This window comes from Sebastes fasciatus, chromosome 13 (genome assembly GCF_043250625.1).
Source record: "Sebastes fasciatus isolate fSebFas1 chromosome 13, fSebFas1.pri, whole genome shotgun sequence".
Lineage (NCBI taxonomy): Eukaryota > Metazoa > Chordata > Actinopteri > Perciformes > Sebastidae > Sebastes > Sebastes fasciatus.
Window position 1 is genome coordinate 22,328,944 of NC_133807.1, and position 17,916 is coordinate 22,346,859.

At 38.9% G+C, this 17,916-nt stretch overlaps 2 protein-coding genes across 5 annotated transcripts in view; both read left to right on the forward strand.

Annotated features, from left to right (window-relative positions):
• ppp1r1b (protein phosphatase 1, regulatory (inhibitor) subunit 1B) overlaps nt 1–3,412 on the forward strand; it is a 28,003-nt gene extending 24,591 nt beyond the window's left edge. For 2 of the 4 annotated variants that reach the window (XM_074656203.1, XM_074656204.1), the window contains exon 5: nt 194–3,412. In XM_074656203.1, the coding sequence (XP_074512304.1) occupies nt 194–357 (164 nt within the window). In that variant the 3' untranslated portion in view covers nt 358–3,412. The remainder of the gene's footprint in view (nt 1–193) is intronic. The other 2 variants (XM_074656205.1, XM_074656206.1) reach the window with 1 other exon arrangement.
• Nucleotides 3,413–5,445: 2,033 nt separating this feature from the next.
• Nucleotides 5,446–17,796, forward strand: stard3 (StAR related lipid transfer domain containing 3). The gene is made up of 15 exons (XM_074656207.1): nt 5,446–5,586; nt 8,006–8,244; nt 8,327–8,407; nt 8,676–8,753; nt 8,859–8,912; nt 9,206–9,323; nt 9,402–9,503; nt 10,573–10,628; nt 10,701–10,793; nt 11,766–11,828; nt 13,752–13,847; nt 13,947–14,026; nt 14,155–14,259; nt 14,351–14,444; nt 15,587–17,796. Exons 2-15 carry the CDS (start codon nt 8,032–8,034, stop codon nt 15,707–15,709), a joined length of 1,356 nt encoding a protein of 451 aa, XP_074512308.1. The 5' UTR covers nt 5,446–5,586; nt 8,006–8,031; the 3' UTR covers nt 15,710–17,796.
• The last annotated feature ends 120 nt before the right edge of the window (nt 17,797–17,916 follow it).

Genomic DNA, 17,916 nt, shown 5'->3' on the forward strand with positions numbered 1-17,916 from the left:
AATTTCTAGTAGAAACCCACAATACAAGTATGCACCTGAAAAAGAGCATAATAGGTCCTCTTTAACTCAACAAAGAAACGTCATATGATAGGCCTACTATGACACATTTATATCAATGGTAACAATTACCAAAAGCAAAACTTGGTGTCGTGATTTCACTGCTTGTTTTTGACCTCAGTCTTTGTTTCCTCAGAGACGACGACCACCGAGCAGTCAGACAAGTTCTCCAGCGTGAGAGAGACGGCCAAGCAGATCCAAACGGCACAGGAGGAAGAGGAGGACGAGGACGAGGACGAGGACGAAGAAGGGGACAAAATCAAGGAAACGACAGAGGAGAACAGTTGGGGGAGTAACTGAGAGAGAGTGAGAGTGAGAGGGGTAAACATTCGGAGGGAAGAAGAGTGAAGGTGTTTTGTCACATGGTTAGAATCTAAAGTTGTGGATGTGTGGAGACGAGTGAGCAAAGATCTCTGTACTACTTCACCTCTAAAGATTGAACGGTAACGGTGCATTAAAGAGAGGACAGAGAGGCAGTTTGTGTATTATGAGCAGGTGAGGAATGATGTACTGACAGAGACGCCACTCTTGCCCTAATGTCCCTTTTGTTTATAATGAGAGTGGAGGGACAACGAGGTCAACACGACCAAATACCCTGTAAGACCAGTCCTCCCTCTACCTTAATGCTTCTGCACAGAGCTCAATGTTCCTATAAAGAGGATAATAATTACCACGAGAACCACACACACACTCATTTTAAACAAAGACTGTCTCTTATACGACCCTTTCAAAAGTACTTGAAAGTCTTTAAAAGTGTGTGGATCATGTTCCACTTTATTTTGAAACATCATCGCTCTGATTTGTCATATTCAATGTTTAGCAGTGAGATTAAATAAGCATGCACTGCCATCTTGTGGTAGAAAATAGGAACAACAGGTTTAAAGTGATACTCCAGCCTATACAGTATCTACCTTAAAGTTATAATCCTTCATATTTTCATGGGTTGAAATCCACCTTTAATGCTTGTCGACATTTATTCAATGAATTCAGATTGTGTAATTGCCTCTCTATAGACCTTTTCAAACTTATCATTAACCATCTAAATGGGCCCCTTTGTATTTCCTGTTCCAATGTTTGTTAACGCAGTAGCTGACAGGAAGTAAACTTGGACCAAAGCTGTTTGTCGGGCAGCTAAGCTGAAATATTCATAACACCTGTAAATTTGGTGATAAAAGCAACAAATTTGGCACAGACGTAGGTTTATATGTTATGAAAAGATATAGATATCGGGGCGCTGCGAATTCGGCCGCTGAGAGCCATGGCAACCAATTTTCAAAATAGGCTGCCAAATAGGCGCTAAATATTCCTAAATGTTGCAGAAAACAGATTTTATGAGTCTTGATGATTTCCAAGGTGTGTTCAAGCTGATTAGATCAGATGTCAGAAGATCACAGACACATTTTTTTCCCTCTTTATTTTTTAAGGGTGCTTTTAAAAGCCTTTAACCTGAGAAAAACGTGAAAACCAAATAAGAGGAGCATGGTAACTTCAGGGTCAATCCGTCATTATAGAATGACAACCAATACACCTTGAGAACAGCTTCCCATCACTGCATTTCTCTTATTATTAGCAGTAAAATTGACAGAGATATCGCTGGATAAAGATCAGGATTATTGGTAAGCTGTATGTTTCCCTCGCAACAGAATGCAAATGAAAAGGTCTATATAGTTCTCATTGTTCGTGGCGGAGTCCGCCATTCTCATGAGGGATTCACAGGAAACAGTGCAGCATGTAATCCCGGATTACTGTTTTGTAATTTTATCTCATTGGTATCATCCTAACTGTTTACTCTTCACTCTCCCAACACTATCAGAGCTGTGTTAAAGGAACAGTGTGTAGCATTCAGGGAGATCTATTGGCAGAAATTGAATATAATATTAATAAGTATGTTTTCATTAGTTTATAATCACCTGAAACTATGAGTCGTTGTGTTTTTTTGTTACCTTACAATGAGCCGTTTATATCTACATAGGTAGCGGGTCATGTTTCTACAGTAGCCCAGACCGGACAAACCAAACACATTTTCACATTTTCGCGTCGGCCACCGTAGTTCTCCGACACGAGAGAAGTTTCAGCTGGTTGCAATCTGCAACCTCACCGCTAGATGCCGCCAGATCCTACACACTGCACCTTTAAATCACCACATACTGAAATTTTACGGATTATAACTTTAACTTTTTGAAAGCTTGAACAGCAGACGTGGTCAACTTAAATTCATGTTTCCAATTGTGGCAATTTTTCAAGGCCTAAAAAATATTTTTTAAAAAAGACCCATAAAAACTTCTCAGACCATCTCTGAGTCATAATCTGCTTTTAATTCTGCAATGTTACTCTATAATAAAAAGATAGATACCGGAAATATTTTGGGTGGAGTATCACTTTAAGTAATAAACACCAAAATGTTTTTTGTCTATAATTGTGTTAAATCCATGAGCAAGTGAGTGTATGTGTGTGGTTATTTCACACCACACTTTTCATATTTGAGTAAAAATGAATCTTTAAAGGGCAAAGCTACCTCTAATTTGTTTGAAATACCCGACCGTTGCCTCACTCATTTGAACTGGATCCATTGTGAACTGACACCATGTTAAGGAATCCAAAAAATGTAATTTAAAATCCAATATTGTTGACACATTTGGGATTTCTCAGTGTTCGCAGATTCCCTTTTGTATGTTAACGCTTTTCTATTGTCATCTTTTTAATTGTATGTCTGTAAGAGCTATTTTTCTAATCTAACGTCCAGTGTGTGAGTAGCTCAGCTCTGTCCTGTTTCTACTGTCTATATCCAACTCACAAGCCGAAAACCAGGCGGTTATTGTATGACTGACACTTGAGCATAACGGTCAGTGCGCAAACTTTCTGAATTCTTTTTAACACATATATTCACTTGGTCTCTCTTTTCTTGGGCAACAACAAAACTTTATAAATGTTTTAGTCAGCATCTATCTAATTTAATTTCCAGGTTAACTGAAGATACAGGATTTGATGTATAAGAAGGTTTCCAGTTGTGCCACAGGATGAATAAATCTTGCTGTTTGTATCATCTGGGCTGCGGTTTGTATATAGAAACTGTGTGAAACTTTGACCTCTGACCTGCTTGAATAGTGGGATGACTGGACGAGGCTCTGCAGCTGACGCTGTCCTCCCTCCTCCACTCGCTGTCCACCTCCCCTCTCCACCTGGGTCAGAAGAAAACAACCATGGAAAGACATGTATGAACTCTTAATGCTTATTCTGTCTTTATTTTTATTTTTATTTTTCCATTCTCTTGTTTCTCAATGTGATGTGGTTGTTATAAAGTGAGCAACAATATGATATCAAAATAAAAAAAAATTCCTTTTCTCCTTTAAACTGATCTGTACATATTGTATGTGCGTAATTCATCCAAGGAAATGTGAATTTTCATTATTTTTTGTTTTGCTGCACACATCCTTTTCCAATCACTGTCCTCTATAAAACACAAACACTGAAACAGTCTGGTGCTGTTTATCAGGACGTACACTAGCTTAATTAGTTCTGCGAAAACCAAACTTTTTATTTAACATTTTAAAAAAATATCATAAAATATAGGAAAGATTTGTTGTGTGGGTTTATCAAACTTGGTCACTTGTTTTTTATCTTAATTTCATTCTCATGCAAAATCAAAAGTGAACCAGAGAGTAGTTGATAACCTACTTGTACTTATTTTACAGATGTCTGGATAGATATGTAAACTCACATAAAGTTATATTTATTACAGTAGTTAGGTCTATTAAGTCTAAAAACAAAAGTCATAAAAATGTATGTTTTATCACCAAAATATATGGTCTTTATCATTGTGCACATATAGTCACTATTGCATTATACTAAATGAAATTGACCCCTATTAAAGACAATGGAGTAGAAGCGCTGCTGGGTCTCTGTGGTAATCACATACAGGTGCTCTTTGGATCCTTCAGGTGTATTGTATCCCTCAAAAATAATCCAAGGCACACTGTAGAGTGTCCAGTGTGCCTTGGATTATTTTTGAGGGAGACTTGCATTTTGTACTTTTTTCCACCCATGCAATGAGCCCTTCACAAGACTGAATGACCCCTATTAAACTTTGTGCAATTTCAAAAAAGTCTCAAAAAGAGCTTTAAAATAAATAGAATTAGGCAAATGGTTATTTGTATAATATTGTTTTTGATGGATTTAAAAAAAATTTAGTACACATGTGACATGTAATATATTTGATATACATTGTAGGGATTATACATTTTGCTAAGAACTCGTTTTAAGTTTGTTTTTTTATGACATTTTCAATTTTCTAACGACACCGGAAGTGCAGTACAGCGTATTCTCTTGCATTGTTTGAGAGCGTGAGCGGTGGTCCCGTCCCGTGATTTTTGTAATCCGTATGATGTTGTTATGCTTCATGTACACCAGAGGTCAGTGTATATACTCTCCTTCAATTCTATTAAACATTAAAGGCAGACATAACAGCTTGTTAAATCTTCTGGAAAACACTTTATTACACATTATACACTTGACAACACTAAATGCATTACACATCACACTATACAGCTGCATTACTACACTACGACACTGAAAGAACAAAAACAAATAAATAAATGCAAACAAATATATATTTATTTTAAAAAAGGAACAATAAAATGCAATTAATATGGTGAGAACCACTGATTTTGAAGGAACTCCAGGCTTTGACATGCTCTGACATTATGTCAGTTTTCCCCTTAGTAACGTAAATGGTGAGTTTTGTTTGGGTCTGAGATTTTGTTGAATTTTATTTTTCCACATAAAATACATTTTGAAAAACAGACATAAACGTGATCTTACAAATGATCTTTGGCGTATTTTGGAGCGATCAAAATATAAAAATATAAATTTGTTATCAATCCAGAATACCAATTCATTACTTATAATATAACTTAATCACAATACCAATTCATTAATTACATATTTAACTTAATCATATTGACTTTTTTTTAAATCTTTTCTTATATGCTAAAATTATTATTTATAATATACAATTTATAATATACAATATGCACATGCAATGCAACATGCAATGTATACACACACACACATACACATACACGTACACACAAGAATTGTAGTTTCATCACGTGATCTTTGGCGTGTTTGGAGCGGGGTAGTGGTTCATCTTGTGGCGATATTTAATCTTTGATAAATCAGCCCGTAACGTAACGTAACGTAACTTTGGCGTGTTGGAGATTGGAGCGAGGCAGTGATTCATCTTGCGGCGATATTTAATCTTTGATAAATCAGCCCGTAACGTAACGTAACGTAACGTAACTTTGGCGTGTTGGAGGTTGGATCGAGGCAGTGATTAAATCTTGTGGCGATATTTAATCTTTGATAAATCAGCCCGTAACGTAACGTAACGTAACGTAACGTAACTTTGGCGTGTTGGAGGTTGGATCGAGGCAGTGATTCATCTTGCGGCGATATTTAATCTTTGATAGCTCAACCCGGAAGAGTTGGTAACGTTAGTTAGATGATGATGATCATGTTGTGCTAAATCAAGTAAGTTTAAAGCTTTAAATGTGGGTTTTTATGAAGTAATTAAATACCTGGTTGTGTTAACTTTGTTTCTTTTGTTTCATAGCGTTACTTTTTGTAGCTTGTCACTTGAGACATGAAGTAAAAGTGTAAGTTAGCCGTGGTTAGCTGACATCATTGGCTAGTTAGCTTAGCCACTCTTCATCTGACCAGTGTTTGTTTACAAGAATGTTCCTGTGATCCTGGTGATTATGTTTCTGTCTGTCTAGTTCTACTGGTATCTCTCTGCCACTAGGGGGTAAGTTAGCTTGTTAGCTTTCCTTACAGACACTGAAGTAACGTTGGCATCAGACAGTTTGTTGTTTAACAGAAGTGAGAGGAGAGGAGGAGGAGAGGAGGAGGAGGAGGAGGAGAGGAGGAGAGGAGGAGGAGGAGGAGGAGAGGAGGAGGAGGAGAGGAGGAGGAGAGGAGTCTTGAGGTCTGAAACCACCAAAACTAAATGTAATCTGACTTTTAAAGATTTAAAGATGTCCTATCTAAATGCTGATGAATGTCTATTTTAGGTAAGTAGATAAACCAGAGATGACTCATCATGGTGCTTTTAAACATTAAGTTCATTGTCTAGAAATAGTTTAAGAGTCCATTGAAACTCACTCAGCATCTACTGATCGTGAATCACTGGTTTAACAATGGTCAAACTTGTTGCTCTCTTCCTGTTATTCTGACAAAGATGTGACCCCAGAGTGCAAACAGCATTCAATAAAGAGTTCCAGACCAACACTAAAACCTACTGGCAGTAGCTTTTTAAAAAGGTGCATTGTTTTCCTTGCTGAGTCTTTAAATCTGAGTCTTTTATAAGATCAAATCATGTTTCTTTTACCAGCTTTCAAACATCTGGCAGCACAAATAGTTTGTCTACGCAGAGGATACAAAATGTTCAGTGTAGTTAAGATTGTAGTCTCAGTGTCATGTTTTATTCAATGGAGAAACATTATCTTAAAAGTAGGGCTGTCAATCGATTAAAATATCTAATCGCACATTTTATCCTTTCAAAATGTACCTTAAAGGGAGATTTGAGAAGTATTTAATACTCTTATCAACATGGGAGTGGGCAAATATGCTTTCTTTTTGCAAATGTATGTATATATGTATTATTGGAAATCAATTAATAACACAAAACAATGACAAATATTGTCCAGAAACCCTCACAGGTACTGCATTTAGCATTAAAAAATATGCTCAAATCATAACATGGCAAACTGCAGCCCAACAGGCAACAACAGCTGTCAGTGTGTCAGTGTGCTGACTTGACTATGACTTGCCCCAAACTGCATGTGAGTATCATAAAGTGGGCATGTCTGTAAAGGGGAGACTCGTGGGTACCCATAGAACCCATTTTCATTCACATATCTTGAGGTCAGAGGTCAAGGGACCCCTTTGGAAATGGCCATGCCAGCTTTTCCTCGCCTAAATTTAGCATTCGTTTGGAGCATTATTTAGCCTCCTTCGCGACAAGCTAGTATGACATGGTTTTCTAGTTTCATATGATGCCAGTATCTCCATTTTAGCTTTACAACTGAGCCCAGTACAACCTCTGAAAGATCGATTGCGTTAATGAAGTCATTAACTTTGACAGCCTTACTAAATACACAACTTGTCTCCCAGTCCGCATGTTAATCATGTTAGTGACCTATACACTTTTTACACCCTCCTTTCATCTCTACTGGGGGTGAGCGTTTACTCAAAAGATAGATTTTTTGTGGAGTTTGACAATATACGCTTATTACATGCATAGTGTCCTTTCAAAATAAACTTCTGTTTACACAGGAATTTAGGTTTAGGCAACACAACCGCTTAGTTTGGGTTGGGAAACGGTCGTGGTTGACTTCACTGACGAGCGACTAACGTGACTCATGGAGCTGATGATACCGACGAGTCTCGTAACTAAAGACTGACGTGACAATATAAGTCAACATTACTTTCAGTTTCACACGGTACACAAACGCTGATCTTCTGGTTGAAAGTCTTGTGTTTGTTTGACCCGTCCACCACCCCTTCCGCCCACTTTATCATAAAGTGGGCATGTCTGTAAAGGGGAGACTCGTGGGTACCCATAGAACCCATTTTCATTCACATATCTTGAGGTCAGAGGTCAAGGGACCCTTTTGAAATGGCCCATGACAGTTTTTCCTCGCCGAAATCTAGCTCAAATTTGGAGCGTCGTTATTTAGCTAACATGATATTGTTGGTACCAAAGGATTCCTTAGGTTTTCTTACTTCATATGATATCCGTATCTTCTCTCTAGCTCTAAAACTCAACCTGCTACAGCCTCTAAAAGACAGTAAAGTCAGTCTAGGAGCGTTAAAGGGATTTGACAATATTACAGATAATAATAATAGAGAAGGAGAGTGATACTAAATAACTTTATCTCCCTCTCTGCAGAAGGAGTTTCCTGTCTCACCGCAGGAATGCCAGGTGTAGACTACGGGGAGCTCGGGGGCAGCCTCCCTGCCATCGCCTCCCTGAACGCTTCCTACTCCACGTCGCTGTCCCTTCCTTCCCCGTACATGTTGGTGCCGCTCGCAGAGCGCAAGGCCATCTCTGACGTCCGCCGCACCTTCTGTCTCTTCGTGACGTTCGACCTGCTCTTCATCTCCCTTCTGTGGATCATCGAGCTGAACGTGAGTTGGGCTCAACAGATGGAAGATGTTTTTAGAGACATGTTTGATGGGTGAGACTCTGATGTGCTCTGTTCTCCTGCAGATCTCCAGCTCAGGGATCTGGGACAACTTAAAAAATGAGGTCGTCCTTTATAACTACAGGTCTTCCTTCTTTGACATCTTTGTAAGTCTTTATGAGTTTCATTTGATTTCAATGTAGAGTAGTGGCATGATCTTGTAATTCATTCTACTTTTATTTGTCTAGTGTTTCACAGAGACCGGGCTGATATTGTTTTATAGCCTGATTTATAGGATCTGAATGAGCTGTCACACGTCTGCATTTATTGACACAAGAGGAGGAAGTGTTAACACAAGTCAACGTGTCTGAACCACATGATTGCATTAAACCTGCAAGGTCATTTTCCTTTCCTGTTCCTTCCTGCTTGTCTCAGCTCCTTGCCGTGTTTCGTTTCCTGTGTCTACAAGTGGGTTACGCTGCTTTTCGGTTGAAGCACTGGTGGGTCATTGCAGTAAGTGAGCTCAGCCGCAGTGAAACACACACTGATGAAATAATGTAATGTATCTTATGAGCCGATCTGGACATGAATTATAACACAAATCTAAATCCTCCACAGGTTACCACTCTTGTGACCAGCGTCTTCCTCGTTGTCAAGGTCATCGTATCCAGTGTGAGTGTCCCCCCTACGTGTTACAGTTATGTATATGTGTGGTGTAAGCAACCGAAACCACAGAGACCTTTTCACTTCTGCATTTCTGCCAGTAATAAATGCTGTCTCACCGAACAATGAGCTGATAAGAGTTTTCATGACTTTATTGGCGTTTTTAAAGCTCTCCTCTTTTTATATCCGACAACGACGAAGTAAACCAACAAAAAAATACAACAACCACCTCTTGTAATAGAACCTCTAGTACTTTTAATACCCCGCAGCTTCAGGATGACATGGTTTCTGTTTCTACCCAGCTCCTCTCCCGGAATGCCTTTGGCTACGTGATACCCATCACTTCGTTTGTGGTGGCCTGGCTGGAGACCTGGTTCCTCGACTTCAAGGTGCTCACTCAGGAGGCCGATGATGAGAGAGGTGAGAAGGAGATTCCTGACAAGTTTTAACACAACTGTTCTCCTTTCTTAAACTATTTTTTCTCCTTTTTGACATCAGCATACCTGGCGGCGGTGAACGCAGCCTGCGAACGAGCCCCCATGATCTACCCCCGGGCTGTTTCAGACGGACAGTTTTACTCTCCACCTGAATCTGAAGCAGGTGATGTCTTCTCGTCTCTATAGATCAGTTCTTGTTTAATCGGCCTCAAGTTCAGTCTGTGTGTGTGTGCACCTTAGTGGGTTCATTCTTTCCTGTATGTTTGTACATTTATCATTTGAGAAAAAGGTAACGCCTGCACACGACTCCATGCTATACATTTTTATTGACTACGATTTGATCCTACGTGGATCTTAAGCGTGGATCTTATTTTTTAGGGCGATAATTACGCATTCAGGCAAATTAGTTATAACGCCACTAATTTCTTTAACGCATTAACGCAACCTGTGATTTTCAGGTTGTAGCAGGCTCACTTTTAAAGCAAGAGTGAAGATACTGGCATCATATGAAACTAAAAAAACTAAAGAATCCATTGGCACCAACTATGTCATACTAGCTTGTCACGAAGGAGGTTAACTAACGCTACGAAGTTAGACTAAATTTTGGCGAGGAAAAACTGGCATGGCCATTTTCACAGGGTCCTTTGACCTCTGACCTCAAGATATGTGAATGAAAATGTGTTCTATGCCCACTTTATGATAATCACATGCAGTTTGGGGCAAGTCATAGTCATAGTCAGCACACTGACAGCTGATAAAAAATGTGTGATTAATTTGCGCCCAGTGTGGTTCATCCAAAACACCAGCGTGATTAAACATCCCCAAACGTTTAACAATTCAATAAATCACATAGAAAAAGTACATAAAAACAGTAAGGCCATATTTCTAAATTTCAAACATATGTTATTTGTCATATTCATTGACCCATATATCACAAAATACAACACCTACGTTCAAAAATATGACATACAGTTAGAGGAAAAACTGAGTAAGAAATCTTGACTACATGTGTGCCATCATTTAGCTTGTTTGCATGTTGGTGTGCTGTACATTTTGACCTGACAAAGATCCAAGCAGTAAAAACTGCGGCATGGCGTATTGTGCAGGTGTTACCTTTTTCTTTACTTAAGCTCTTGATAGCCTCGCACCTACGTGATGTGCGTATAATGTAATCTTCAACATTTATCATTTGAGCCACACTTTGAGTTTTGGCTCTGAACTTGTGTTTGCAGGGTCTGAAGAGGATCTGGATGAGGAGGGTCTCGGACGCAGAGCTGTCACTACACAGGTAGCTGCATCAGTCTGAGGAGTCTTTCTGCTCCTCACCTGATCACCACTGATGATTTCCCTCTCGTTCCAGGAGAAGGAGTACGTCAGACAGGGTCGGGAGGCCATGACTGTGGTGGAACAGATCCTAGCCCAGGAGGACAACTGGAAGTTTGAGAAAAACAATGTGAGTGTACAGAGCTTTGTATGTGTCTTTGTCACAATTTTCTTTTAAAACAATTCTAAGGAATTCGTGTCGAGAGCTGCAATGATTAATCGATTAATTGTCAACTATTAAATTAATCGCCAACTATTTTGTTAATCGGTTTGAGTCATTTTTTAAGAACAAAAAAGTCATAATTCTCTAATTCCAGCTTCTTAAATGTGATTATTTTCAGGTTTATTTACTCCTCTATGACAGTAAACTGATTATTTTTGAGTTGTGGGCTTTAAGAAACACTGATCAACATTTTCTGACATTTTATAGACCAAACAACTAATCGATTAATCGAGAACACATTCCACAGATTAATCAACAAATGAAAGTAATCATTAGTAGCAACCCTAATCTGCTGGTATATCTTTATCAGATTTTTCTCAACTCACAATATCAGTATCAGCCTCAAAAATCCTCTACTCTACCGTCTCTACAGTGTTTTGATAGTGGGTAATTTTAAACCCTTATAAGTTTAGTAACTTGTTTGGAGACAGATAAGAGTATTAAAACAATAACTTACTGCCAGATGTATCACATATTTGCTTTGTAGTTAATTCAATATTTTGTACACAGTTCTTTGCTGATAAGAAAAGCAGAGATAGAAGATTAAGTGACATATTTGTGGTACTCTGAAATGTAAACAAAAACAACATATTTTAGCAACTTGGAACGAGATCCAAATTCCAAACATCAATTGAAACCCAGCTCTTGCCATACCACATTGTTCTCCGCAGGAATGCTTTCAGTTCATTCCTAGTTCAACTCATATTTTTTTCTGAATCAGACATTTTTAAATGAAAGATTTATATATATGTATTTTACCACCAAAAAGGTAATGCAGTGTTGTAACTGAGTGAATAGTCTTTTACTTAAGTTTTCCTTAAATACACTGAAATGAAAGCGAAAGCATCATGTGACTAACGGTGTTTTGTCTCATGTCAGGACATGGGAGACTCCGTCTACACTCTGGAGATCCCCTTCCATGGAAAGACTTTCATTCTGAAGGTACAGCAGCACTTTGTGTTTATTCATTATGAAACTGTGTCTCAATAAGACACGCGCTGCAGTAGTGATCCAAATGAAAATGACAGTTTTTTTCAATGGAGTCTGGTGAGAGCATAGTTGGATACAACGGCTTCAGTTCCCCGTTGGAAAGGGCTGTCTGACAGCAAGATCTTTTTTAGGTGAGCCTTTCTTTTAGGCTGCTAAAACATATTTTGCTGTCGGCCCCGTCCACAGCAGTACATTGCTTTGCTTCCAAACTGGGGGCGTGCCGACCGTCATCTACTGTAGGTAATACTCTGACTATGGATAAGTACCTCATACAACCCCACTTCAAAACACCAGGACTATCCCTTTAATGCCATATTAATCATTGGCATTTTATGTATTTCCCTGTACTACATTATTGTAGCTGTAACAGTAAAGAGTAGGCCAGGCTGTATGTCAGTGCAGCTTCCACAATCCGTTTAACACTCATACCATAACTGAATTAGGTACACAGCTGATGGGTATGTATGTATTTACAACCTCTAGAGGGCATAGTGATGAAATAATCGAGACTAATGTGGTGTTAAATTGAATCAGTTATTAAAGAGACTTCCTGGTGCTTCAGAGCAACTGGAGTCACGTTGTAAAAGAGTTCCTTTCAGGGTGGGTCATTTCCCGGAGAGGAATTCAGAGCAAGCCTGCTATTTACGGGATGCTACATAACTGAGGGCTATTTAAGACTCTCTGTTTTCCAAGGGTTTACCGCTGTCACTTGTGGGGTCATTGCTGTAAATGATGAACAAGGCCTGGTCACAACCAGCACAGCTTAATATTTATTTTACTTTTAGACACACTTCTGCTGTGTTTAAATGACCTGCTGTGTGTTGAGTCGTGTGGTTTTTTCCTCTCTAGAACAGCAGCATGTTGTTTCAACAAATGATCCTCAGAGATAGAAACTATGAAGAGCAGAAATACACAGAGGCTGTGGCTGAAAAGTCTGTTTTGCTTAGGAAGGTTCCTAATTGAGGTACCGGGATGTATCTAAGTGACAGCCGTGATAAGAGCTGGTCGAATCCTCTAACGCTAAGCAAAGTTGCTTAAATGCTTCCTGTCTTATCTCCTTTAGCTTAAGATCCACTGGACCATCCTTTACCAAAGGAAAGGAGATAATGTCGTTCCACAATTCCTTGCGGCCGCAACATTTAAAGCAACACACCATTCGCTGTTCATGAAAACAAACGATATGCTTATCTTGCATAGATTTAACCATTATTTTCATAGCCGTATACTAAATGGGATTCATGTATATGCCTCCATAACTTAAACAAATAACTCAATATTTATCATATGAAATTCTGTGACTGGTAGCCTTTATTACTTTTTTTATTTCAATTCCAACCTTGGTAATGAAGTCATATTTTCCACCAGGTTGTCCACGTTTAGGATAATATAATCATTTATTAGTCCCACGGCGGGGACATTTTCAGTGTTACAGCAGCAAAGAGGACAGTTCAATAACAAGAAGCATCAGTTCAAAATGGCCTATAATAAATGATTTAACAGGGGGAAAAAAAAAGAAGCAAAATATAATGACTGAATGGTTGCATTCACATTTTTTGTGCCTAACAAATATTGATATTGATTAGTTTAATTGATATAGCACATGAGTGAATTGATAGTTTTAGTATGTGTGGTCTACTGGCTGATTGTTAAGTGTGACAGCGGCGGGAAGGAAGGAGCTGTGGTATCTCTCCTTCACACATCGCGGGGGAAGCAGCTAGCTGGTTAGCTCTGAAAGGCTGAGGGCTTGTGACTCCACTGTCATGCAAAGTGACATGAAATAAACGTGTAATTGAGGTAAAATCCCACTATGAACTTAGATTGAGAAAAGGCATTTTGAAATGTTGCCTTATGAAATGTTGTATTGTTTGTGCTCAGGCCTTCATGCAGTGTCCTGCTGAGCTTGTGTATCAGGAGGTGATTCTGCAACCAGAGAAGATGGTCCAGTGGAACCGAACAATTTCTGGCTGCCAGGTGACAACTTTTACTCATCTTTCTGAACTTTTTCATTGTTCGGCGGTGTTGTGCCAAATTCAGGAGAAAAAACACTAACAGTGCTTTCTGCCTTCTCAGATCCTTCAGAGGGTTGACGACAACACTCTGGTGTCCTATGATGTGTCCTCTGGAGCAGCGGGGGGAGTTGTGTCTGCGAGGTACATCAGCACAGCAGGCTTCAATATGTGTCTGTTTCTTATCTGTCTGTCTTTTTATCTCATTCTCATGCGGGCTGCAGGTCTGAAATAAAGTCAATTGATTGACCGATTGATTTTTCTTCCTTTAGGGACTTTGTTAATGTTCGCCGAGTGGAACGCAAACGAGACTGCTACCTGTCTGCTGGCATGGCAACCGAGCACGACGCCAAACCTCCCATCGGTCGTTACGTCAGGTCAGACCAGGGACATCGTATCGATTTGACAAAAGTGCAATTGTGTTTCACTTCTTTAACTTCTCTTCTACCTTTTTATTGTGGGCCTCAGAGGAGAGAACGGTCCGGGAGGATTCGTGGTTCTCAAATCCAGCAGCAACCCGTCCGTCTGCACCTTCATCTGGATCCTCAACACAGACTTGAAGGTGAGAAGATGCACGCTGCAGTTAGTCTGCCGTTTTCATTTGAGTCAAGATGGGGTCGTCTTTGCCTTGAAAATTAGTCAAATTATTTTTTTGTATTTAGAAACAGGATTGTTGTTGTTGTTGTTGTTGTTGTTGTTGTTGCAGCAGCAAATAGTGACAGGACGCAGAAAAATAGAATGAGAATAGAGCAAATCCAGGCACCCCAACATCTTAGAACAAGTGACAAAGAGGAAGGAAATATTTAAATTAAAAAATTAAAAATATATATATATATATATATATATATATATATATGTGTATATATATATATGTGTATATATATATATATGTGTATATATATATATGTGTATATATATATATATATATATATATATACGTATATATATATATATATATATATATATATATATATATATATACGTATATATATATATATTTTTTATTTTTTTTTAATTACGGATATATATATATATATATATATATCTGTATATATATATATATATATATATATATATATACGGATATATATATATATACGGATAATAACGTGACAGGTGAAACAAATTAAAAATAATGAAAACAACTAAATAACATGAGATCAGATCGCACAGAAAAAAAGTTCTTTATATACATCATAAATGGAAGATAGGTACTCATATGAAGGTTTAACATAGGCTGTAGGACAAACAGGGAAGCCTATACAGAGAAAAGAAAAAAGCACACCTTCCATCGAGAAAAGCCTTCAGTGTTGTTCTTTACTCTTCTTTCAATGAAGAAATACTCTCCAGATCTGATAGAACTGATGCTACTGCAGCATCTACGCTAACCTCTTCAGGAGCCGCCATTGTTGTTTACAAGATAGATAGATAGATAGATTTCCATGTGGTATGGGATCCAGTGATTCTGGGGCTGGGGTTTAGTTACTCTTTAATGTCCTAGCAATATAGTTGTTGAGATATTTCAATCTGGATCGATCAGACCGCCATCCATAGAGCCATGCCGCTAATATGGCTAAAGTTGAAACATGCACATGAAAACAAACAAAAATGCATAAATGTAAATATGAATATGTTACAGGTGTGCAATAAAATGCTAATGTGAACAAAGTACACTATTAACACTCTCTGTTTGTGTCTCGTCAGGGCCGACTGCCCCGCTACCTCATCCACCAGAGTCTGGCCGCCACCATGTTTGAATTCATGTCCCATTTACGCCAACGTATCTCTGATGTGCGGCCCTCTCTCCGCTCCCTCCACCACATTTAAAACAGGAGAGACGTCTGACTGCCCCACAGCTGGTGGAGAGGCGTCACCACTGTTTTCTTTAAGCGGACCCCTGACACGGGCGCAGCAGCACCCTCCGCTGAAGGGATGTGCTGCCGTGAGTTTCTAATCACAGGAGATGAGAGACATTTCAGACACGAGAGAAGAGGAGTTTTTCAGATTTCAAAGACGTTTTTTAAAGCGTGATCGCATACATATTTTTATGTGGACCTGTAATTGTGTCGCTGTGTCCCTCGCCATGCAATGGGAACTATTTTCTTGGACCTGCCAAGTCATCTTGTGGCAAGGTGGACATTACTGAAACAAGAAGACCTGTTTGGGCATCTGTCTCACTTGTTACAAAAGAACTGGTGCAATGGCATGAAGCAGCTGTCTCTCTGAGCCTTATCTTAGTCTGCACACATTGTTAGCCATTGATTTGCTGCTTTTGTTTGTTTGTTTCGATTATTCTCTGCGTATGTTTTCACTGCACCATCCCAAATACGTTTCTCTGGTGTACTTGCCCTAAAACGAATCCACACTTCACAGCCGTATACTCGACAAACACTCAGTTTGAATGGGTAAAAGCCATTTCCACACAGTTCTTCTCCTTTACCACACTGTGATAGTGTAGTCTAATCACCACTAGAGGGAGACACCACTGATCCACATACTGTAGTGAGAGCCTCTCAGTTTGACATCATCCCCTATCCCAGGGTGCAAAAACCTATCCGTTAACATTTGATCAACTGTTATTACTGCTCTTGTTTTGCACTTTGGGATCAGCCTGTAAATGAAACCAGGAGTCAGATCAGCAGGCTGTTAATGTGTGTTGCAAATGCATCATCAAGCTCATTAAGACTAATGAAGATGATGGTGCTCATAAATTAGGCTGCTGAATACTTACTGAAGCCATCTTCGGTGCCAATAACCTCCAGTGGCCTTATGGTAAAATAGCTGACTCATTAGTTGTCATCCAATCCAAGTTCTTACTGTACTGATATGATTTCCATTGTCTTTACTTCTGGCCTCTCCTCAGGCCCCGACATGTGGCACTCAGTGAGGTTTTTCTGTCACTTCTTACATCATGTAGCACAATGGTTTTAAATCGATTTAGAAACGTCGCTTCTAGCTGAAGTTTTAGCTTCGTTTCACAATCAGAAAATCATGATTTATCATTGCTTCCACTAAGTAGGTCATGTTTTCGGTTCGGTTTGTTTGTCAGAAGGATTACAGAAAAACTACTGACCCGATTTTCATGGAACTCGGTGGAAGAGCGGACACACATATTACTTTGCACTTTCATTAACATTGTGTTAAGGGTATGGCCTTGGTGGAGGTTTGTGCTCTCTGAGTGCCCTTCTACTTTCATATGTAATGAAAACTGAAAAAAAGTCTGAGGTTTGATTGATTGGCAGGGATGTAGTTGTCGTTGGTTACCAAGGAGGAAGTGGGTATACTCTCCTATATATTCCAATATTGAACCAAAGAGAGCGACTTGTTCTTCCTCGTGCTTTTCAATCTTAGAAATGAGGCACCAACAACTTTCTGTTCACACGGTGACGGAGCGTATTTATGGGTGTAATTAGCTGTGGTGTTGTGTCTATGATGTGGTCATTCACCACATCACACTCCCAACACGGCCTTGAGGCGTTCTTCTTTGTAAGCCCAGGTATTTGTGAATGCTGCGATCACAGTCTGATTAGTATTCCTCCTTTCTGATGAAGTCCAAAACAAGTGGCTACTGAGATTTAACTGGGTTGATTTTAGCTACATTACTGTACTGAGAGAAATGAAAGAAATGAATGTTATCAACAACTTGGTGCCTTTATCACAGTGGCATTACTGTCCATGTCAGCCTTTTCTTTTTGCTTTGCATCTATTTTATACTGTTAAATCAAAGCTTCAGCAAAGTCATACATCATGCAGCCTGCTTAGACTACTTGTTTTCTTTGATAAGTTTTTTTTTTTAATAATACTTTGAATCGATCATTCATCAAACATGTTAATTTAAAGCCATCACGTGAATACTGACCAACAGTGTTTCAGTCTTAACCAGTGTCTTATATCTAATAAAATATATGAACTCATGACAGTTCCAGCTTCCAAACCTCATTTAACTAGCAGACAAACCAAGTTGTTAATAGAAACCTATTTTATACTCTGTATATATATATATATATATATATATGTATGTATATCCTGTATGA